Here is a 24,672-nt window from a genome sequence, read left to right as displayed (position 1 = left end):
CCTTGTAGGTTGGGGCATTGTCGTGATGGAACAGAACAGTACCAGTTTTCCTCGGGTTTGGTATTGATTTTGTCACTGAGCTGTCTCTGTCTCGTTAGTGTTGAATAGACCTATAGATGTCAAACGTGTGGTTTGTCAAATACACTATCGCAGCTAATGTGACAGTTTGGCCTTTTCCCAGATTTTTGTTACAAGCATGATTCATTTGGCATTTCAGAACATGCAGTCCGTGACCTTCAGAGCAGAATAGCACCACTTTCCTTCTTTGTAGGAGGGGAATGCATGTGCTCCCACTGCTTTGACTGCTCTTTTCTCTCCGGTTGGAAACAGTACATCTATGTCTAATCCATGGTGACATACCTTGCAAGAAATTGCTGTGGATCACATCAAACATTTGCAGGTTTTCTTTGCACATGTCCAGCAGCTTTTTCCATATTAGCAAAAGCTCGAGGGAACCTCTAATTAAAGATCACTTATGCAAACAAATACTGTGGCATCATACACTCAATTTTGCAGGTCGTCTTCTGAGAGGTATGTCCCGTCATGTGCAATTTTGTGTGAATCTAGCTCTTAATCCTTCGTAGGTAGGCCACGGACTTTCTGAACACCCCTTTTGCATGTATTGTGCGTTTGTTAAAGCAATGTGTGTCCGTGTGTGTGTGTCTAAAGGAAATAAGTAAGTAATGTTGTTGTGTATATGCTGTCATATGAAAGATGTTATATTGTTATATATATTACTATATATTATTATGAGGCGCTTTGCGAATGCTTCAAGGTACGTCATTACAGTTGATGATGAAGTTTTTATTCAGGCCATAATTTATCTCACATGTGGTACTGTTTGTGTCTGTATGTGGGTCTCTGTGTGTATTTGGGTGTGGGTGTGTGTGCCCGTGTGTGTGTGTGTGTGCATTTCTGTGTATGAGCATGCACACAGGAAGGGGTAGTGTGGTGTGTGTGGGAGGAGAGGGGTGTATACACATTTTACATTGTTTTACTGAGCCACGTGTTAGATAACGACTTTTCACTACTTGTTTTTGTGTAATGTTGCAACTTCTGTTGTGAAAGTGAAACAGCAGTGTGCTATGTTCTTTACAGTTTGACTAAAATCCAGTGAAACTGTTGAGAATGCTTACTTTTTTCTGCAGTCAAGTCTCCGTGAGTACATGTGTATGTATGTGTGTGGGTGTGTGGTCTTTAAACCCAAATCCATGCATATGATGTAAACACTAAAGATTTTTAAAGTGCAAAAAGATGAGAACAACAACAAACATCAAAAATTTAAAAAAAGAAACACACACACACACACACACACACACACACACACACACGCACACACACTGACACACACACACACACACACGTGCACACACGTGCACACACACACACACACACACACACACACACACACACACTGTGCATGTGACCCGTATTTGTGTTGACAGACGTAGCCAATATAAATGTCTCTGTGTGAGAAAATCGAACAGCATAACAAATCATATCACGTCGCGTGCCTGTGCGATCAGAACACAAAATTAAACGAGACTTTAACAAGCCCCTTTTCAGCCGCTGAACAAAGACAGACATATCTACAGATATAAGAAGCAATGGCCTGAAATACTAGCGCTGCTTATTTTGCCCCCATTCATTTCGGAAAATAAACACGGCTGCTCACTTCTTTGGAATATGTTTGGGGGCGGCAACCGGTTTGGCAACTCTTTCCTCGTATCACGACACAGCCTCATCGCAGCGCGTGCCTGAACACGCGCGGAACAAGGGGGGACGTTCCAGTCTCATGTTTGTGGACCCTTGACGTTAATACAGTGACATGATCATAACCTATTTGAATTTACCTATATTATAAGACTCCCTTGTTTTTGAGACCTACATTTCTCAGATTTCGTTTAAGGTTCCACTGTATATGGCTTCATACTGGATTCACAAACTTTGATAGTTTAGTAATGTCACTGAAATTGAATGCTGAAAGTGAAACGAGTTTCTAACAGTAAACAATAAATAAAGACGCGCCGCGACACATGCGCATATCTACGAATTCGGCCTTTCAGTCTACTTTTCTTTGAAAAAAGACGTCAAACCTCTTCTACATAAGTTCATTAGATGCATAAAAAGTACAGCGAAGACTAAAGTATTGTTTCAGTGACTTTTTTCTTACTTTGTTAAAAAGAAGAACAAAACAAACAAACAAATGGTAAGTTCATGAAACTTTCAGTCATTGACAAAACGAAATAACGACTAGAACATCGATATATCGATCTACGTTTTGACGAATAATATACACAGCAACTAAATAATAATGATAAAAATATGAAAACTTAGTTTTTGTGTTTTTCTTTCGGTTGTTTGTTTGCTTGTTTGTCTGTTTCTCTTTCAGTTGAAAATGTCCCTTCAAACACAATTTGAAACATCCCCGCAGTTTTCAAAATTATGAAAGAACTGAAGAATACGAACATCTCCCTGGAATGCTGAATACCCGGGGCTGTTTGTGAAAGACTAGTTTGCAGTTTTTTGTAATCACACTATTTCTCAAGGAGAAAAGCTATATGGTCATTATTGTGGCATTTCTTTCGTGCTTTTTTTTTAAGCAAAATTCATACCTGACCCAGTACCTGCAGAGTTCATGACGTAGACTAACATAATACACGTACGACTTTATTTTGAATAGACTTCTCCGAGTGGGCGTGTACTTGGGCCAACCCGAATGAATCTCTGCAGGGGTGGGACGATTGACTTAGACACGTTAGTTGTAGGGTACTTTCTACAGTGTCAGGTTGGAGGGAACCGAGTGTTATCAAAAATTGATTTAATCATTTATCGAACGCTCCCAGCTTTTTTCTCAACCCAAAACTTATTCTGTGCCTTAAAATTTGGGGCATTACATGAATATGTTCAGTTGAAATTAAATGAATTCTGGATTATTTTTTAGTACATGTACTGCGATTCACAACGACCCTGTCATCCCCTTTTTAAGCCCCATTTTGAACTCTTCCATCCAGGATTCACCGAACCACGTCATAAAATGTGAATTCTGAAGGGATTGCCCACGAGTGCTCAGTAAAAAGGTGGTAGTGAGGAATTTCAACAAAACGCTGGGGTCCCTCCAGTAAAGTTGTGAATATTTTCATTCAGTGTTTTTGTAAGGCTTGTACCTGGAGGATATCAGGTGGTTTTTCAGCACAACGCAACGCTGACGGCTTGACTTTTCGAATCGATTTGATTCTGTGAGTGTGAAGCGATTGATTCTTGTGAACTGCCACTAACTGAGCAGACGACACTTTCTGGATTCGTGGAATATTTGTGGTTAAGAGTGAAAATGGCTGATTTTTATGGCGGAGAATCTCTGTCCAACGGGTCAAATTCCACTTCTCACAGTCGAGAAAGTTCTATGAGTAGCGAACGTTCACAGAACAAAGAAAACACACAGACGAACACACTGACACGTCGGGATAGTGATTCGAGCGACTTGAGCGATCGACAGCTGATACTTCGCGATGGGGGGGTGTTAGCAGAAGAGAGCAGGACCGAGATTGGAGTGTCGGGGGTCGCCAACCATGGGTATGACATGTGAGTAATCCATTTATGAAATAGTGATTTTTTTTTAATTGTTTATTTCAAACTTCTCATTTTGTCGTCTTTTGAAGTTATCATGTTATCCAATACGAATGATGTCAGATATGTCACTTGTCAGCCTCTTGTTCTCAGCCGTATTTTCGTATCTGACGTCTTTTGTCTATCTACCTCCCCTCCCAAACCTCTTTTTAGAACGTGCGTACACACTGTGACACACACACCACACACCACAAACACACACACACACACACACACACACACACACACACACACACACAGCTTGAAAAATAGTTCATAGAGATAAAAGATATTTTTGTGCACCTTTACATCATTAAACAAAAATTTCATTGTGACTATGTATATTATGTTTACCCTGACACCAGTCGTAACTATCAGCTGAGTTTGACAAGATCGATACAGTAATTTTCTCCCAACTTTCTCTTTATCGGGGTCTTTGTTCCACTCTTTGCCTCTCCCTGTGATTAAGGAGTGTCACCGTGTTTATCGTTGTTTATCTATCGATTTCCAATTATTGTCCCTGGTTACCCACCAAAAAGCATGTTCTTTTTTGGCCGCAAGCGCGTGTCGTCTGCATCCTGAACTCAGGTCAAAATGAGTCGATCGGCTCATTCTCTCCCTGACAGGATGCCTTGAGTTTCCTTGTCTGGCAAGGAAACCGATTTGTTTACATATTTAGAGCTTTTTGTAATGTATTATTGATATAAGCAGATTCGCGATCGTCAATAATGATTTTTCATGGTGTTTTGTAATATTTAAATTACAAAGGAATTGATATGTAAGACAGTTTCAAGCGAGCTATTTTTCGCGGCTGTATTTACTGTGCAAACAACTCTAAATATATATGGCAAAAGTGTCACGTGATAATCAACCGTTTGGTTTCGGCACTCACTGGAGCAGACGATTTTTTCTGTAACCAGTTGACAGTGCTAGTGATGAAACCATATATTACGGTCTCCTTCCGGCAGCATTCCCAAAATTTCGACTTGTTTTGACCTTAGAACGATGTCTTTATCATAACTGTGAAGAACAGAACGAAGTCGAAGTCGGCCAATCTGCAATCATTTTCGTCTCGCGAACACTGATCTCAAATTTAGATCAATGCTCGCGAAAACCGTAATTATGGGAGATAACTCTCTATTTTTACATTTAGTCAAGTTTTGACTAAATGTTTTTAACATAGAGGGGGGAATCGAGACGAGGGTCGTGGTGTGTGTGTTTGTGTGTGTGTGTGTGTGTGTGTGTGTGTGTAGAGCGATTCAGACTAAACTACTGGACCGATCTTTATGAAATTTTTCATGAGAGTTTCTGGGTATGATATCCCCAGACATTTTTTTCATTTTTTTTTATAAATGTCTTTGATGACGTCATATCCGGCATTTTGTAAAAGTTGAGGCGGCACTGTCACACCCTCATTTTTCAATCAAATTGATTGAAATTTTGGCCAAGCAATCTTCGACGAAGGCCGGACTTTGGTATTGCATTTCAGCTTGGAGGCTTAAACATTAATTAATGGCCATGTTGGGTTTGATGCGTGCATGCCTGGTTTTCTCCTGTAGATAGGTGTCGGCACAGGAGGTCTGCCCGCTGTCCTCAGCCAACATGCTCCGTCTTCATGGCAGCTCAGGTTTTTTATCGAGGTTCTCTCCTCTAGATCCGCCGTGTTTCGCCTAGGGGCTTGCGCTGCCTAGTTGATAGGGTCACCTCGTAGAGGATGTGGTCATAGACCACGCACGGTCGGTCTTGGGATAGGGAAACGTTATGCTAGTCCGGAGGGATTACGCCACAAAGGCCACCTCGCGAAGACCCAGGGTCCTAGACTAGGGAGGTCCAAGGGGGAGCACCAGGAGGGCTACCCCTCTACCCGCACCTCACAATCCCTTCCCCTGGTAGCTTCATCCCCAAGGAGGAGACAGAGCTACCTGCAACACCCCAATTAATGACTTTGGTCATTAAAAATCTGAAAATTGTAATTAAAATTTTTTTTTATAAAACGATCCAAAACTACGTTTATCGTATACCTCATAATTTTCTGATTCCAAACACATATAAATATGTTATATTCGGATTAAAAACAAGCTCTGAAAATTAAAATTATAAAAATTATGATCAAAATTAAATTTCCGAAATCGAGTTAAAAACAATTTCATCTTATTCCTTGTCCGTTCCTGATTCCAAAAACATATAGATATGATATGTTTGGATTAAAAACACGTTCAGAGAGTTAAAAAGAATAGAGATATAGAAAAGCGTGCTATCCTCCTCAGCGCAACCGCTATCCCGCTTTTCTGGATTGTTAATTTCACTGCCTTTGCCACGAGCGGTGGACAGACGATGCTACGAGTGTACGGTCTTGCGGAAAAAATGCAATGCGTTCAGTTTCATTCTGTGAGTTCGACTGAGCTTGACTAAATGTTGTATTTTCGCCTTACGCGACTTGTTGTTTTGATAGATTCGCGTAGGACTGTAGCGTTCTGTCAGGGAGAGAATGAACCGAACTCAATTTGAGGATGGTGTCGTCTGCTTCCTGCTTGAGTTTGCGTGTGCATCAACCACCAAGACTGCTTGTCTCGGTGCCACCAGTCATAAGTGTTGACCGTGTAAATAAAATGCGCTGCTGTTTCGAACGTTAAATTAAAATGATCTTGTCTTTTCCTGGAGGATGCTTGATATTTTGTCGGAGAGGCTTGACAACCGGTTGGCTCGTGTGGGATAGGGACAAAGAAAAGATGTAGAAACGAGTTCTCAGTGTCATTGTGACCATGTTGATATGCTGAACAAACAGAGGCGGCCGGGTATGGAGTCGTTTTAATGAAAGGCTGTTCGTCGAGACTGATAAGGCAGCCGTTCAGCTAAAAGAAAGAAACTTGCCATGGCACAAGCCCATATTTACACAAACGGATGTTGTATTGGACGCACGTTTGGAGTATTGATTTAATTCTCCTGGTCAAATATTTACCCATGTTACTTTCTGCGTGGCCGGTTGTCTCGGCGAGCCCATCCTTATCATCAAAGCGACGTGGATCAAAAGGTTTCTCTGATGACAAAGCGCCGGGGAAAAAATGACAGAATACTGACAATGAGTAATAATCATGTCCTGAAGAAATAGATAACCAGCATAAAAAGACAGAAAGAATGGAGAGAGAAAAGCAAATAAAGAAGGACAGAAAAAAAGCACACACAAAACTGGTTGTTTTGTAAAACGCTTTGTAGACGCGGAGTTTGTTAAAAATGCTCCGGATATGATCATGAAATAAGAATTCAACTAACGAGAGGTCAGCTCCCTACATCGGGAATATTTGGTCAATAATTATGTAACCAAAACGTTTTAAGGCAAGCCATGTCGCTGCCACGTGCAAACAAGAAGTCTGGTCCATGACGCATGCGACCGCGGTTCCTGTACAAGAAATAGTTACCGCGCTTCACGTGCCAGGGCACACTTGAAATCTGTTATCTTTACTTTACTTGAACAAAAATCCTTGAACTGTCAATATATCGATTCATGATAAGCACGCAAAGCAAATAACCCCAAATAACCCTAGTCACTCCTCCTACACTACACTGTTCCTCATGTCAACTTCCCTGTCCTTTCTTCCTAGTTCGTCATCCTGATTCACTGCTTGGAATAGCCTGCTACTTAGCATGGGGACCATCATGGGGTCGCTATTTATCTTTCTGACTCGTGAATTGGGTTGGAGACTTTACAGAACGTATGGCACACTTTCAAAAACGCTATCAGCGCTCAGTTGATCGATTTTTCGCTTAGTTTATCACTGCTTACCCTTACAGTACGTTGACTGTGCTTGATTGCAGACCGACTTTGTCTTGGTTCGAAGCTGACTTTTCAAGCAGCAAAACGCAGCCCATGCTTTCGCCTTTAATTAAGCGTTGTTGACTATGAATGTAGATGTAAATGCTTGTATAACTGTGTTTTAATTTTAAATGTGTCAAGCGCAAAGAGCATAATTGTAAAGTTATGATGTTGCGCTATATAAATGCTCATTTATTATTATTATTATTATTATTATTATTTTAATCATTTTATGACATTTTATCTTTAATCATTTAATGGAGAGAAAACAAACACACGCACGCACGCACGTACGCACGCACAGACAGACACACACACACACACATACACACACATACACACACACACACACACACACACACACACACACACACACACACACACAAATAAACCTACACCGATCTGTCTATAAATCCTGTGGAGTAGGCCTACACACCTTTGCAGGCGAGGAGGCAGCCACACACAAATAAAAAACCCACCAAAACATGCATTGAAATGTCTAATCCTGCGGATCAGCCTTCTAACGACTTTTAGGGAGACCTCTAGACTAGGCGTCGCTATAATTGGCCTAGATTTGACGCTAATCCGAGGTTAAGACGCCGATGTACTTTTTCATGTAATGAAACGCGTTGTTGTCAGTGTTCCAAGTGGGCCGCCACCGGTATGTCAACCGTAATGATTGTTTTCATTTGGAATCAGCGTATGGTTGAATATGACCTGCGTTCTTTTGGAGACAGCGTTGAATCCGTTCCTGGTATGAGCTTTTTACTTTCAAGTTCGCACCAGAATGGATTAACCGTGACAAATATTGTGACAAACACGTATCAACTTTTCACCCTATGCTTTTATAAACGTTATGTGAAAGTGTCTGTTGCATGGGTTACTTATTAACAGCAACAACAACAACAAAACGAAAAAGAACAAAAAAGGCAAAAGCCAAAACAAATGATGCCTGCGCCCACTAAGTTCGAAAGATATCATTTTTGAGTCACTTGAGAAAAAGTGACTCTATGTAATCGGTCAGTGTTAGTCTGTCCGGCCGGCCGTCCGTAGACACCACCTTAACGTTGGACTTTTCTCGGAAACTATCAAAGCGATCGGGCTCATATTTTGTTTAGTCGTGACCTCCAATGACCTCTACACTTTAACGATGGTTTCGTTGACCTTTGACCTTTTTCAAGGTCACAGGTCAGCGTCAAAGGAAAAATTAGACATTTTATATCTTTGACAAAGTTCATCGGATGTGATTGAAACTTTGTAGGATTATTCTTTACATCAAAGTATTTACATCTGTAGCCTTTTACGAACGTTATCAGAAAAACAAGGGAGATAACTAGCCTTTTCTGTTCGGCAACACACAACTTAACGTTGGGCTTTTCTCGGAAACTATAAAAGTGACCGGGCTCAAATTTTATGTGAACGTGACTCATTGTGTTGTGAATAGCAATTTCTTCCTGTCCATCTGATGCCTCATATAATATTCAGAACTGCGAAAGTGACTCGATCGAGCGTTTGCTCTTCTTGTTCTTTGTAGATACCATCACCAATATCATCCCCGTACCCTACCTCTACTGTAGCGACCACCAACATCTCCACCATAAGCAGCAGCATCAACATCAAAAGAAAAAGCAATATCCTACCACTACGACATTCCACCCACAATAAATTTAAAGGCTGCCATATTCGTTGCGTTCATTAATTAATTCATATTGTTTACATGTGCCAATAATGTTATAAAACTGTACCTAAGGGGATATAATAACGATTGGCTGTAGCTTTCGAACACAGAAAAAATTATTTCAGTATTGCAAAGTGGTGTTGATAGTGTCGAATGTAAACAGAACAGTCTCAAACGCCATCTTTGGTTTACGAAGTGACGTCAACGGTCTAAAAATAGCCCAAGTCCTGGAGAACTGTTGCTAAACAATGCAATAAAGAATTAATTATTTCTCGTAATTGGTAAGGACTTCAAACCTAAAACTTTGCAGGAAGTTTAATTTATACATCCCCGCAACGATGGGAAAAGCCATGGAAGTAATTAAACTAATTAAATAGGACTATGTCAGCCTTTAATCTCAGTAGAATAAAAACGTCTTCTTGTCCTGACCTACTCGTTTTTCATTACATTATTTTTAAACCGTGCTTCAAAAGTTCGCTGGGAACATACTTATTTTATGTAACGAGCTTCAAAAGTTCGCTGGGAACATAATTAAATGAAACGAGCTTCAAAAGTTCGCTGTGAAAATAATTGATGAAACGAGCTTCAAAACTGAGTTCGCTGTGAACATAATTAATGAAGCGAGCTGCGCTTCTAAAGTTCGCTGAGAACATAATTTATGAAACGAGCTTCTAAATTTCGCCGAGAACATAATTTGTAAAACGAGCTGCAAAAGTTCTATGACAACATTATTTATACAACAAGCTGCAAAAGTTCGCAGAGAACAAATTATGAAACAAGCTGCAAAAGTTCGCTGACAACATAATTTACGAAACAAGCTATACAAATTCATTCAGAACAAATTCAATCGCAAAAAAATTGCTGATTGTTAACTGACTTTCGAGAGAGAAAACACATTACCCGACTGGTGCAGACGCGTTAAAACCAAGGAGACGTGAATAATTCATAATGCATGTGGCCCTGCCCACGGTTAAAGAAACAAGGTCGCAATCCTTCAATCAGGCTTTCTGTGTGGTAAACACAGGACCTTGCAACTCTAGTTTGGGCTCAGAGCTCCCCAAACAGTGCGTCCCTGCGTCCTATAAATACACACTAGAAGCCGAAAACGCGTACTAGAAATGTATCGAGGGAGTCCCGGGACGCACTAAACATAAAAAAGCGGGTCCCGGGACGCACTAAATTTACGTATTCGTGCGTACCGTAGGTGACACTGATTTTCAGACGGCAGTCGTCAGCTAAGTGCAAGTACCAATGTCATGCTTGCGGACGTGCGTGTGTCTGTGTGCGTGTTGTTGTTGTTGAAATGTCTGGAATATTCCAATTAAAAAGGACTCATCATAATACACTACTCGTCATCGCAAAGTGTTAGCAGTACACTAGAGGAATGGGGCCCCTGGAGTTTTGGGACCCTATAAAACTCTGATGAAGGGGTCCATGGACCCTCTAAAAATTCAAAGTAGGGGTCCCGGGACCCTCTAGGTGAGGCGTCCGTGGGGAGCCCTGCAGGCTCATAGGCATTTAAGTCACAATCCTTCACGAACTAACGATTCGGCCCACTTTCTCAGATTTGCCTATATTTTTCACGGCGGAAGATTATTCCTCCATTGAACCAAAAATCAACATCCTGACTGAATTCTTCCTGTACAGAGTTGGAATTTTTGATGAATTAACAAAGCAGATTGAAACTAGCGGCTTTTGAACAAAATTGATTCATGAATCAATTCCCACTCTGCACGAAAGCTTCCGGATTGTAGATATTGATTGGTATGTGTCCAGCTGAATTAAGGAAGGTGTTATCCCATGCAAAACCGGCACGGTTGGCCTAGTGGTAAGGCGTCCGCCCCGTGATCGGGAGGTCGTGGGTTCGAACCCCGGCCGGGTCATACCTAAGACTTTAAAATTGGCAATCTAGTGGCTGCTCCGCCTGGCGTCTGGCATTATGGGGTTAGTGCTAGGACTGGTTGGTCCGGTGTCAGAATAATGTGACTGGGTAAGACATGAAGCCTGTGCTGCGACTTCTGTCTTGTGTGTGGCGCACGTTATATATGTCAAAGCAGCACCGCCCTGATATGGCCCTTCGTGGTCGGGTGGGCGTTAAGCAAACAAACAAAACAAAAAATCCCATGCAAGAGCATCTTCCATCTTCTCCCCCCCCCCCCCCCCCCCCCCGGACCCCTATTTCTCTTCAGTTTATATTTACCCGTCTCTCTTCTCCGCTCTTTTGCTTCTCCCCGGCGCTCGATCACAACCAGTCCTCTCAATAGTGTTGTTGTCAAGCCTGTCAGATAGTTTAATACAGACTGAAATAAACATTTGGTTTAAACAATGTTTTATTAAATCAAACATGGTACAATAATACAACGATAAACAATAGGGACACGAACTCAAGCAAACGCTTATATTGCGCGCCATACGTAGTTGGAAAATAACACAAATATGATGTCGGACAAGCATTACTTATAAATTTCTAGATGAAAAGCATAGTTAAAGCAAATCAGAAAGAATAAGAAAAAGCTAGCAGGAGGAAGAGGGGGGAAGGTGGAGGTGGGAGGAAAGAACGGTAGGTACATATAAAAGATGAAGGTGGTTAGCGCATACAAAAGAGAATATACATAGTTCATTACAAACCATAATCCTGTGGCAAATAAGCAGTAGCTCGCTAAATATATATTTGAAAAATGCATATAAAATAAGGGTTGTTGGCATGAATATGGGTACTGAGTCAAATCAACAAAAACGACCAGATTCATGGATAAACGATTGGACACTTTCAAAAATAAGCTTGTTGGTGCAAAGAGAAAGGTTTTCGCTACCATTTAACAATATTTCAACATGTCTGTAATTTACAGGAAGTGCGTTTATTGTACACAGGCGAGCATCTACGTACAAAGGACAATGTGTCAAATAATGGTCAGCTGTTTCGTTCAGGTAGCCGCAAGCGCACTGTGGTTTTCCCTGTAAGTGGCGTTTACACAGGTCAGAATTCAAATTACTCATGTTTAGGCGCATTCTGCAGTGGTGAATCTCTTCCAAACATTTCCAAACACAGAGCCCTCATAAGGTATCATATTAAAAATATCAAGAATATGACCATGTCCCACTACTTGAAAATGACAAATGTGCTACTGGATGATCATAAAATGTACGAAACACAAAACGTTTGACACTACAACAAGGTTGTGACATATTTAGCCTGTAGGTAGATAATTTGAGGCATTTGTACAATAAGGCCGTTTCGCCTTTCTTTGTTAATCGGCCTGATGTCACCTTCTAGCAGGCAAGTCGTTACAAGTCCCATTCCTGAACTCCTGTCAGTTGTGTTGAGTTTTGTCATCTGTTCTCCTCTAGCGAAATACACAACACTTTATTTCAAACGTAAGTAAAGACGTAAATAACTCTCTTACAAAGTTCAGGGCAAACGTGTCAAACATTTAAAGACGGGCACGTACTAAATTATGCTACGTGCTGTTGGTTTTGAAATACAAAACAAACACAAAGAAACACAAAGAAACAAACAAATAAAACAAGGAAACGAACAAACAAACAGATAAACATTTCGACTGCAATCGCAAGAATTCCGAGGAACCTAACTTGTTTACTTGCGAACATCTCAAGCTTCTCTAGCTAACACATCAGTTAGCTTTTTCTTTCGTATTACATATGAACTCTTTTGTAATAGACGCATTTAAATGTTGCACTGTTTTTTCTCCCTCTACTATTTTTTAACATAGCAGGACATTAATCATAGTTACAGTATACAAGACTCCTCACATGGTATCACCGAATATTTGGAATGCCCCAGGGGTTTGCACTATACAACAGGCATTCATCTACCTGAAGGTAAACACAGTTTGTCGGGGGGGATGACAACTCCCTTTCGTTCAGTTCTCGGCGCAAACACTCTCCTTTTGTCTGAAGATTAGGCTCATAGCGACCGTGTCACTACCTAGCTATGCAATTGTCACGTGTAACGTACGTGATTATTTTCATCCTGGGAGGATTCATGACGGAAATAGGGCTTTTTAAAATGACCTTTTTATCAATTTGTTTGTTTTTAGAATAGGGCGTTGGTGTTTCAGTACGACGCTTATATTGGACAGGAATTCTGTGTAGAGTTTTAACATTTTTTTTTAAAGGGTTGAAACTGGTGGAGAAGCAGAACATGGCAAGCTGTATTTCGTCTTTCTTGTCTCACTTGTCGACCTTAAGTGATTTAATCTATTCCTTGGAGACAATGGCATCTTCCTCTCTCCCTCTCTCTCTCTCTCTCTCTCTCTCTCTCTCTCTCTCTCTCTCTCTCTCTCTCTCTCTCTCTCTCTCTCTCTCTCTCTCTCTCTCTCTTTGTTGGCTCGTTTGATGGGACACTTGACGTGTGCTTTATTTACGCTGTTTTCTCAGGCCTCTCTCTGTCATTCTGTAACCGTCTCGCACTCGGACAAGGCGGTGTGGTAATCCGACTTCGCTTTTTATTCACCATAAAGAATCGCATGGAAAAACCCTGAAACACATGTAAATAAAATAATGAAAACATGGTGTTCCAGTACAATAAAGTTCTAAGATTGTAAATCAATAAAATAGTTTACCTCATTTGATTCACATTAACATTAAAACAATTTACGGCTCTCACAAGTATACATATACATCAAATATTCCATTTAGTTCAGCAACATTGCTTCACTGAGAAATCATACAAAATGGCATACACGTAAATATTATATGTATACAATGCAACCAATTTACAACATCAACATGTGAATCTGACATGCTGAGAATAATTTAACATGAACTCCATTCTTAAATAAAGAATGTCACACCGCAATAATAAATATCGCATACCTCAAAAATACTGTAGTCGTAGTTATGAGGGTTTTTCACTCCTCAGTCTGGCCAGGGTATAACCTACAAGTATTACATCAACTATTACTATGTGCACATCATATATGTAGACAATGAACATAAGTATCAAACTCAGGTATTACACAAGCAGCTATTGAGAATGACATTTCCCTAGACACATTATTCAAATAGAAAGTAACTTATGAACAACATGAACGCCATCAAAAATAAAGAAGCTGGCTCCAAACTAGTTTATGTTCACATTCCTTCTTTCCAACTGAATTCCAAAGCATTCAAACTGAACTAACTAAACTAGCATACAATTATAATAAAACAATTTCATTCAACAGTCCTGTCATTCAATTCATGTAAGTCAATCTATAATCTAAAATAAAGCATTCATACTAGCACGATCTCACTTACCAAAACAGCAAAAGGAGCCTTGTACAGACAGGTTGACTTCAGGTGGTAACAGCTAACAATGCAATGACACTGACAGGTGACAGCATACCAAAAATGCAGTGAGCTTAGTTCACACTACAGTTTATCCTGACACCACAACATTGATGATTGCTTTCACAATCCATTCAGGTGTATCTCCAAGCGATTTCAAATACTCGGCTTTCTGCAGCCACTCAGTCCAAAAAGAGAACGGAACAGGAAGAAAAAGAACTCTGCATAGAAACCTACTCCTACCACTAGGAACAAGGTTAGATCAGCCAGAACTACCAAGGGAAGAGGTTCCACCTCAACAAGCAAGGCAGCGCAAGTCAAGAAGATTGCGCCGGAAGGGGGTAGCTGTGTCAGAAAGTTCACAAGACACCGAAGACACATCAGGAGAAGACAATGACACCAGTGATTTCAATGAAGTATTAGAACGAGTAATCCCAAAGATGACTCGAGTGAGTGACACTGAAGACTCTGATCACAGTGGGGACGCCCACAGTTCAATTTCCGAATACTTTTTTTTAGTGTGAACTAAGCTCACTGCATTTTTGGTATGCTGTCACCTGTCAGTGTCATTGCATTGTTAGCTGTTACCACCTGAAAAAAGTATTCTTGCAAGCCAACATTGGCTACAAAACTGCCAATGAGAGTACAGTTTTCATAAGCCAATGAAAACTTGCCATACAAACAATAGGCACTTCAATGAAGCATATTTTAACAAATAATAAGCAGGCAACTGATTCCTGCACAGGCACATGAAAAGATTATTCTTTTAAAGGACACAAACAAATAAAGTTATAAGTCAAAATATACTGCCTGCCACAATTCTTCTCTCTGTTCTTGATACAGTCTAGCGTTCGTGGTGGGTGGACATCTCATTTAAGAAAACAAACATCAAACTGTTATTCTTATTTTAAGCTTTTTATATTTAGTCAAGTTTTGACTAAATATTTTAACATCGAGGGGGAATCGAAACGAGGGTCGTGGTGTATGTGCGTGTGTGTGTGTCTGTGTGTCTGTGTGTGTGTGTGTGTGTGTAGAGCGATTCAGACTAAACTACTGGACCGATCTTTATGAAATTTGACATGAGAGTTCCTGGGTATGAAATCCCCGAACGTTTTTTTCATTTTTTTGATAAATGTCTTTGATGACGTCATATCCGGCTTTTCGTGAAAGTTGAGGCGGCACTGTCACGCCCTCATTTTTCAACCAAATTGGTTGAAATTTTGGTCAAGTAATCTTCGACGAAGCCCGGACTTCGGTATTGCATTTCAGCTTGGTGGCTTAAAAATTAATTAATGACTTTGGTCATTAAAAATCTGAAAATTGTAAAAAAAAATAAAAATTTATAAAACGATCCAAATTTACGTTTATCTTATTCTCCATCATTTGCTGATTCCAAAAACATATAAATATGTTATATTTGGATTAAAAACAAGCTCTGAAAATTAAATATATAAAAATTATTATCAAAATTAAATTGTCCAAATCAATTTAAAAACACTTTCATCTTATTCCTTGTCGGTTCCTGATTCCAAAAACATATAGATATGATATGTTTGGATTAAAAACACGCTCAGAAAGTTAAAACAAAGAGAGGTACAGAAAAGCGTGCTATCCTTCTTAGCGCAACTACTACCCCGCTCTTCTTGTCAATTTCACTGCCTTTGCCATGAGCGGTGGACTGACGATGCTACGAGTATACGGTCTTGCTGAAAAATGGCATTGCGTTCAGTTTCATTCTGTGAGTTCGACAGCTACTTGACTAAATATTGTATTTTCGCCTTGCGCGACTTGTTTTCTGTGTCATTGGGAATTCCCGTGATACCCGGAAAACCTTGAATTAACTTCACGCAAAACATTTACTCGTCAAATATTCGTTTATTTTTTATTTTTTATTGATATCAAAGACTACAAAAGGTCCCGTCTTCTCTACATTTCTTAAATAGGTCGTGTTGGGCCGTCTATACAATATTTTTCTCACGACACGGTACCTGTGACAAAACACCCGGAGCACTACTGTTTGTACAGGCAGTCCCTTTCTATAATGTAGAATGTTTCTGGTGTGTGTATTTGAAAGTGACGAACAGTTCTGCAGTGGGTGCATGCTGGGTTAGTTCTTGGAACAAGGTGGTAAGCCCTTTATTTTGTCCTTCTTCGAAGAATGTCGCCTCATCTTACTTTGAATCCTGGCTTCAATTTCGGAGAAGAATGTGATAAGTTTACTGAGGCGTGACTTCTTCAATGAGTTTGAAGTTGGCGGTGCTCCTAATATACTTTCTATTTATGGTTGTGGTTCGGGAAGACAGATGATATGCGATTTGTCAGAGTGGAACTCACTGTCTAAACGTACTAAAATGGCTACTACTAATAACCAGTTCAAGAACCGACTGGACAGTGACCAATCAATGAAGGAAAGCCTCTATGAATACGATGGGTGACTATTGTCACGCAAGTCCAAAACTAGCATGCATGTGTAACAGACCCACATACAAGTTGGAATACAACAAGAGGACATCAAAAGGCCGCGAGACCTACTCATTGTCCCTACTACATCTACCTATACCTATTCTTTCTTTCTTTATTTGGTGTTTAACGTCGTTTTCAACCACGAAGGTTATATCGCGACGGGGAAATAAAAGGGGGGAAATGGGATAGAGCCACTTGTCAATTGTTTCTTGTTCACAAAAGCACTAATCAAAAATTTGCTCCAGGGGCTTGCAACGTAGTACAATGTATTACCTTACTGGGAGAATGCAAGTTTCCAGTACAAAGGACTCAACATTTCTTACATACTGCTTGACTAAAATCTTTACAAAAATTGACTATATTCTATACAAGAAACACTTAACAAGGGTAAAAAGAGAAACAGAATCCGTTAGTCGCCTCTTACGACATGTTGGGGAGCATCGGGTAAATTCTTCCCCCTAACCCGCGGGGGGTACCCATACCTATGCTCTGCTGCTAAAATGCCGAGCTTGCATTCGTGTTGGGGCACAGTCTGAAATTCATCAAAATCTAAGTTCGAAGTTACGGTCGACATACAGTATTAGTTCCGAACGAATCACTCATTGAAGATAATTCGCCGTATTCATTCATTATTCGCCGTAATGGCTTGAGATTTACTGGCCGATGTGAATGCGTGATATATTGTGTAAAAAATTCCATAGATCTCACACGGCAGAAATTAATATGTAAAGCGCTTAGAGAACGTCAAGCGCTATATAAATATCCCATATAAATAAATAAATAAATAAATAAATAAATAAATAAGGTTTCCTGTATTAGACACGCATATGTTTTTAAAAAATATTGAAGATCACACAAGCCGTTCCTTGATCAGGGATTGATGACCTGTATCAGTGGAGAGCTCGGGCAGAATATTGTAATGTTCTTTATTTAAACAGAATATGAGCGACGTTAGTTCAAAAGACACAGTCAAAGTACTTCAACTTGCTTCGTAAACAGTCGACCAGGAGCCACTGTTATTTAGGTTACTTAGAACGCCTCCATACTAATGCAATGTACGTAACTCTATGCTTTGACCTCAGCGCAAAGTGATACAAGGAACTTAGTCGATAAATATCGACAGGGGGCCGACAAATGGTTTAAATGGGAAATGTGTGTATATGGGTGTGGGTTTGAAACAAACAAACAAACCAACCCATGTGAACCCCGGGCCGCAGGCCTTCGATGTAGTGATTGAAAAAAAAGGATGTTCTCAAATGGTTCAATTCTCATTTGGTCTGATTCTCAAATGGTACCGGTATACTCCCCCCCCCTGGCCGCAGGCCTAGGAGTAAAATTTTATAGACACTGACCTTCTTCCCAGGGGTCATTGACCCAGTTTTAGCTATGAGAGGTGGTTCGCCCAGAGGCTGTAGAGTATACTGGGGCGGTCTCTTTGATGTCTTGAGAGGAAACTTGGCCAGGGTGGTACATGCACCAGAACTGGTGGACACCAAGGACAAACATGAAATCGAAGCAGTTTGCTTTCAGAGGGAACGGTCGTCAGCAACTCAAACTTCTCTGTTTTCTTTTTTTTTTAAATCTGACTTTCTTTGTGGCCCCCTGACTCCGCCCCCCTCCCTCTATAAGGACCCCCCTCCACAAGGACCGATTTTTGTCAACATTTTAAAGGTCGCTAGAGAGGGGTTCCACTGTATGACCTAACCGCTACTGGCAGACGGCCTCAATCTTCACGCGCAAAGACGAGATTAATAGGTGCTCGGTTTTGGTATTTTGAATTACATTACATTAAACCTTTGTTGGGTTTCATGGTCATGGCAACAGCCATAATAATATTACATGATGTATAATATCATATTTCAGCATATGTGAATTACATGTCATCATACTAAACTGTCATACATTTTTATTCCTACATTATTCTGATTGATCACAACCAAACCTACTATCATTGGACACATCCAAATGCAAGCGCCTGTTCTTGACAATTTAGATCAGTGCAATTTCCTGGGTCGGGCTTTGCCACAGACACTCACGGTTTGGCCTGTAGGTAAAATGTACAATGTATTTTCTGATTTGTGCACAAAAGCTTTTTTTCTTTTTTCTTTTTTTTAACATAACAATGTTTAATGTCACTGTATGTTTAAAAGACCATGGTCATATTTGTAAAAAAAATGTTAAATTAGAAAATAAATAACATTTTGGTTCATGATTTTTCCTACACCTGTGCTAAAGATAAGAAATAAAAATGTCGGGTATATAAGTCACTCAAATACAGCTAGGTATGAATGGCTCGGTTTGAGTTTGTTGCAGTTGACCCTGCACAAAGCGACTTATCATGTTTTTGTTGAACAATTTTGACGTCACCCCTCCCATAGGGTGACGTATTTCACAACTTCCTGTGTTACACAAACTCTGTGATGACCAATTTTGACGTCACCCCTCCCATAGGGTGACGGATTTCACAACTTTCTACAGATGAACAATTTTGACGTCACCCCTCCCATAGGGTGACGGATGTCACAACTTCCTGTGTACACAAACTGATGACGTATTTCACAACAAAATGGCGCTGCCCATGGTCAACCTCGAAACTATCCGTATAGAATGGGGGCGTCCTCGCCCCCATAATAAACTCTGTTGATTTTATCTTCCTGGCACGTCTAGTCAGAACAGAGAGTGATATCAACTTAAAGAATGGGACAGAGCTTTAGAAAAAGCTCTTGAAACTGTCTTCGTTATCTGCGATACTCGGGACACACCCTGAAAACCTCGCCCACACACCCTCTTCCACCGAGAGGTACCCTGTGTTGAGTTTCCTAGAGCTATATACCAGTACTCGTAGTGTAGATAGGGAATCTAAAGTATAGAGCTTAGCAGCTTACGCCGAATCTCTCCGTAAAAATAATCACAGAACCAGGAATGTTGTATTGTTGACGAGGGAACACAGCAAAATTGCAAGTCAAACGGTCGCCTGCTATTGTGGGCCATGCTAATTAAATTGAGGGAAAAGGCTGCTTTTGCTTCATGTTTCTAAATTTGCGCGTTTGTTCGTTCGTGCATTTGCTTGCTCACTTGTTCGCGCGTACGCGGCATGTTTGTTTCGTTGAGGCTTTGTTTTTATTTTCTAAAGTTTTACAATTCTCGTTTTTGCTTCGGATGTTCTTCTTAGTACGCAATTTCCGCCTGCTGGGAGTAATGAATGTCCGAGTATAATGAACGAGCTGATTTAAGCACGTCTGCTTGTCTAAGTCTTGTTACGCGGAACGTTGCAAGGAAAGATGCAAGGGCTGGTTTAAACTTTTCCCAGAAATTAAGAAACGGTGTTTTTTTTGTCACTACTTGACTGTGCTTTTGCTCGCCTTATGAAACGCGCATCAAGACACATGTTTATCGCCTAAACCGACCCGACATCTTCACAGTTTACTGGTCACGAATACAACAAGTAGCCTATAGATGAGCAATAGCTAGGAGAAGCAGAGATGAGCAATAGCTAGGAGATTTTATCATATCATACTCACAAAGAGACAAAAATGCCTGAGTCTCGTGGCGAGGTGGAGCTGTATTGTTTGCGTTGTGCGCCATTTGCAAAGAAACCGCAGATAAGGTTTTTGTCAACATGGCGGATTCCTGGGGAGCTATTGTGCAATGACGGGGTCTCATTTATAGCGCGATAAATAAGATTCTGCCATAATTTCAGCTATTTTAGATTCTTATGTGCGTCAACAGGTTTATAATACTGTTTATTCCCCCCTCTGCTTCTTTACCTCTGTAAACTTGTAGGGGTAGTTATTTTTCGATAATGACCCAGCAACCAAACAAATAACGACCCAGCAACAGCCTGAATCCTCGATAGTGCAATGGGTTGAGAGGTTGTTCTGTTTCGGTACTACTTTTTGCGACTGAAAAGTTCCGAACGCTCTAATGTACGAAGTATACATCTCTGGAGCAAACAATACAAACATACCGCATCTAAATTAACAACTACAGGCCTGAACACATGAATCTCCATATAAAATCCATGAGTTCGGTTGTTTTCTGAATCTCATCTGCCGTGCTCAACAAGCCGTTCATCACAAGCAATTTCCCAAGGCAAGTAACTCATACTTTGTCTAGCGACAAGAGTAGTTCCCCTTCTTTTCACTCAGTTCCTTCGACAACAGACTCAGTGCAATCCGACGGTCAGTTTTCAACAATATTTCATTTAATAAACAGATCACACGCAACCAAATGCACACATCTCATCAATTTAAACAACATAAAGGGGTTTCATACACTATTTTCCCCAGAAAACTGAACTTCATACAGTTTTTAACGTTGGAACACGGGTGCAAAAGTTCGTCTGCTAGTCCCATTTGACGAAAAAACATTATCCTGAGCGATACCAAAACATATACAGAACACACAATATCTGCCTTTGCCGCCACAGCAGAATAACAGCATATCTGTGTACTTGATTTTAGCCCAAAATAGGAAAACTGACAAGAAGTGTTAACAGAATGGAATGATTTGCACGGAACTATAACCGCGCATTAATCGATCGCCTGCGCAGGTTGACTGGTTGAGAGAATAGGATTCGATCAAACTTTCGCAAAAAAACTCCTCTTTTCTTTGAATAACTGAAGAAAGGAGGAATAAAGAGGTTACACACCTCGTCTCAGTGATTATAAAAAATAATGGTCTCAGTTCGCGGCCATGAAAAAGCTCGCTAAAGCTCGCATTTTTCATGATCCGCTAACTTCGACCATTATTTTTGATAATCACTGAGACTCGGCATGTAACCTCTACGTAATCATCTCTGAATAAACAGCACAGCTAATTGCTAATTGCTTTTGCGTGACCTGCTTATATATTTATTTATTTATGTATATGGGAGATTTATATAGCGCTTGACGTTCTCTAAGCGCTTTACATATTAATTTCTGCCGTGTGAGATGGAATTTTTTACACAATATATCACGCATTCACATCGGCCAGTAAATCTCAAGCCATTACGGCGAATATTTACTTTTCACGGCCTATTATTCCAAGTCACACGGGTATTTGGTGGACATATTTTTTTTTTTATCTATGCCTATACATTTTTGCCAGGAAAGACCCTTTTGTCAAACGTGGGATCTTTAACGTGCACACCCCAATGTAGTGTACACGAAGGGACCTCGGTTTTTCGTCTCATCCGAAAGACTAGCACTTGAACCCACCATGCACCTGGGCTAGGAAAGGGGGAAGAAAATTGCTTACACCCCGACCCAGGGTCAAACTCGCAACCTCTCGCTTCCGAGGCAAGTGCACTTTACCACTCGGCAACCCTTTCCTTTATATGGGCTCGGTAAAGCTATTGATGTAATTTTTTTAATTTTTTTTACAGATTATGAAATGCAGTTTGTCATTTTTACAGCCGTATATGCCGGGGAAGCGTCATCAGTACTTTAAGTATTAGCCAAGAGGCAAATAATTATGGGACGTGTGCCGACCAATATTCCTGGAGTAGTCTACTGCTAGTATTTTTTTAAACAAACTTTGTTTTCCAACATTACTTACACGTTACATACATATGTCTGTATTACTAAGTATGTATATTAGATATTTCGTTGTCGTTAAACGGAGTACAGCTAGTTGATTCGTGTGCCTGTTAACGAAAGCAGCAGCGAATCTCTCTGAGGATTATATATTCATTCAGTGATAATTAGCTGCTTTTGTGTTGCTTTTCGAAAAGAGATTCTTTTTTGTAGACGTAAAGCAGAGCTATCATGACAGAATGTGTGATAGCCAGTTCTTGTTGGTGGGTTTGGGAGAAAAGGTAAACTTGAAAGATTAATTGTGTGATGTATGATAATTATACAATTCACTCCCACTTACAAGAGATTGAAAAGACGGTATTTGTTCGTTTGTTTGCTGAACGCCCAGCCGACCACGAAGGGCCATATCAGGGCGGTGCTGCTTTGACATATAACGTGCGCCACACACAAGACAGAAGTCGCAGCACAGGCTTCATGTCTCACCCAGTCACATTATTCTGACACCGGACCAACCAGTCCTAGCACTAACCCCATAATGCCAGACGCCAGGCGGAGCAGCCACTAGATTGCCAATTTTAAAGTCTTAGGTATGACGGGGTTCGATCCCACGACCTCCCGATCACGGGGCGGACGCCTTACCACTAGGCCAACCGTGCCGGTCGAAAAGACGGTAGATTTAAGTTTAAGATAGTACGGCTGACCGCCGGTATGCTCCAAAGTAATGCATGTCTAATATCTTTACCCAAAAAATCCATCGTTCACTGCAAGCTCATTAAAATAACTGAAATAACAAGAAGTACGCATTCATAGTAGTTTGCCCAGTAAGCAGGATTTTAGCGTTGTACGATTTTTAACGTTCTTTAACCATTAGTTTTTCAGGGATTAGTCTAGGAACGTGCTTGCATGAGTCACTTTCAAAAGCATCTGCTTGAAAAGATTTAGTTTAGGCTTGGCCATACACAGCAAACCCCACACACTCCATTTTGTGAAACACACAGACGTTTCTATTTCAGTTCATTTTAAATACAGTTCTTTTACAGTACTTGTGTTTACAAACGGAATATCAATATATAGCTAAAAAGCCTTTACATTTTTCAAATGTTGTTTTTGAAGTTGTAAGGTTGTTTGTCAAGAGATGAGTCGCATCCTCTCAACTTGAAATTGAAGAACCGCTATTCTCCACCTGCTTCTGCCTTCGACACACAAGCAGACCCTTTTCATTCCGAACATGCTTTGCTGTCAAAATCTGCCGCGAGTAAACACTTTCGAACCGTGTTGAGTATTTAATTTGGGCGACACAAAGCGCTATACACAGTTCATATTTGCTTTTCATTTAAATAGCATTTTGTCCTCGCTTGAGGTCGTGCCACGATCGAGTCCAGGCATCTGGGTTAGTTGATGACCCACGGAATAGGCAATACAACCCATGATGACGTGCAGCGTGTTTTGTGTGAAGCCAGAACGCTGATGTTGATGTCACATAGACATTTGTGGGCGAATAATTTAGGAGGACTGAGCTTCTTTTATAAATGAAGGTTAATTGAAACTTTAAAAAGCTGGCTAATCGTCTGCTCTGTTCATCAATGAGCTGAATGCCCCATTGTATTTCTAGGCTGACGGACCACTGAGAGTGTCGACTGTGTTCCAAAGCTATCGTGTTTGTATTTCGGGGCATTTGTGTTTTTGTTTGTATTATTGTTTTGTTTTTGACTCTGTCTCTCCTTGTGTGTCTGTTTGTCCGTCTGACTGTTTGCCTCCCAGCCAGTATCTGTCTGTCCGTCCATAATGAATTTGACTGTGCCAGTATCCCCACTGCTCCGAGAACTAATGATGTCATGCACACCCTCTGTTTGATTTGCACTCTGCATTGTAAGTGACAAGTTTAACTCCTGGTGTAATTCAGACAACCACGTCTTATTGAACGCCCCTCAAACATGCACTCAGTAAACGGACAGCAACTTTTTGAGCACACAGGAGGGCTTTGAATGTATAGCTGTTCAGGTGTTTGACGTTTTGTTAAAGTCTCCTTTCACTGGTCAAACATCATTCTGTGTTCGTCTTGCAATCGTTCCGAGAAGAGTGTGGCAAAAAGTTGTTATTCTTCTCATTTTCTCTTCTCCGATACAGTTATACTGACGTGAGAGGGAGAGAGAGAGAGAGAGAGAGAGAGAGAGAGAGAGAGAGAGAGAGAGAGAGAGAGAGAGAGAGAGAGAGAGACAGAGAGACAGAGAGACAGAGAGAGAGAGAGAGAGAGAGAGAGAGAGAGAGAGATTGTTTGTTCTCGTGTGCGGCTTGGTTGGATGAGT

General features: G+C 40.6%; 1 protein-coding gene across 1 annotated transcript in view; it reads left to right on the top strand.

Annotated features, from left to right (window-relative positions):
- Nucleotides 1-2,779: 2,779 nt before the first annotated feature.
- Nucleotides 2,780-24,672, top strand: part of LOC138966924 (uncharacterized) — a 30,439-nt gene continuing 8,546 nt past the window's right edge. The window contains exon 1 of the mRNA XM_070339324.1: nucleotides 2,780-3,582. Coding sequence (XP_070195425.1) covers nucleotides 3,332-3,582 — 251 coding nt within the window. The 5' untranslated portion in view covers nucleotides 2,780-3,331. The remainder of the gene's footprint in view (nucleotides 3,583-24,672) is intronic.

This window comes from Littorina saxatilis, linkage group LG5, assembly GCF_037325665.1.
Source record: "Littorina saxatilis isolate snail1 linkage group LG5, US_GU_Lsax_2.0, whole genome shotgun sequence".
NCBI classification, from domain to species: Eukaryota; Metazoa; Mollusca; class Gastropoda; order Littorinimorpha; family Littorinidae; genus Littorina; species Littorina saxatilis.
Note: the sequence above shows the minus strand (reverse complement) of the source record. Positions and strands in the feature narration are given on the sequence as shown.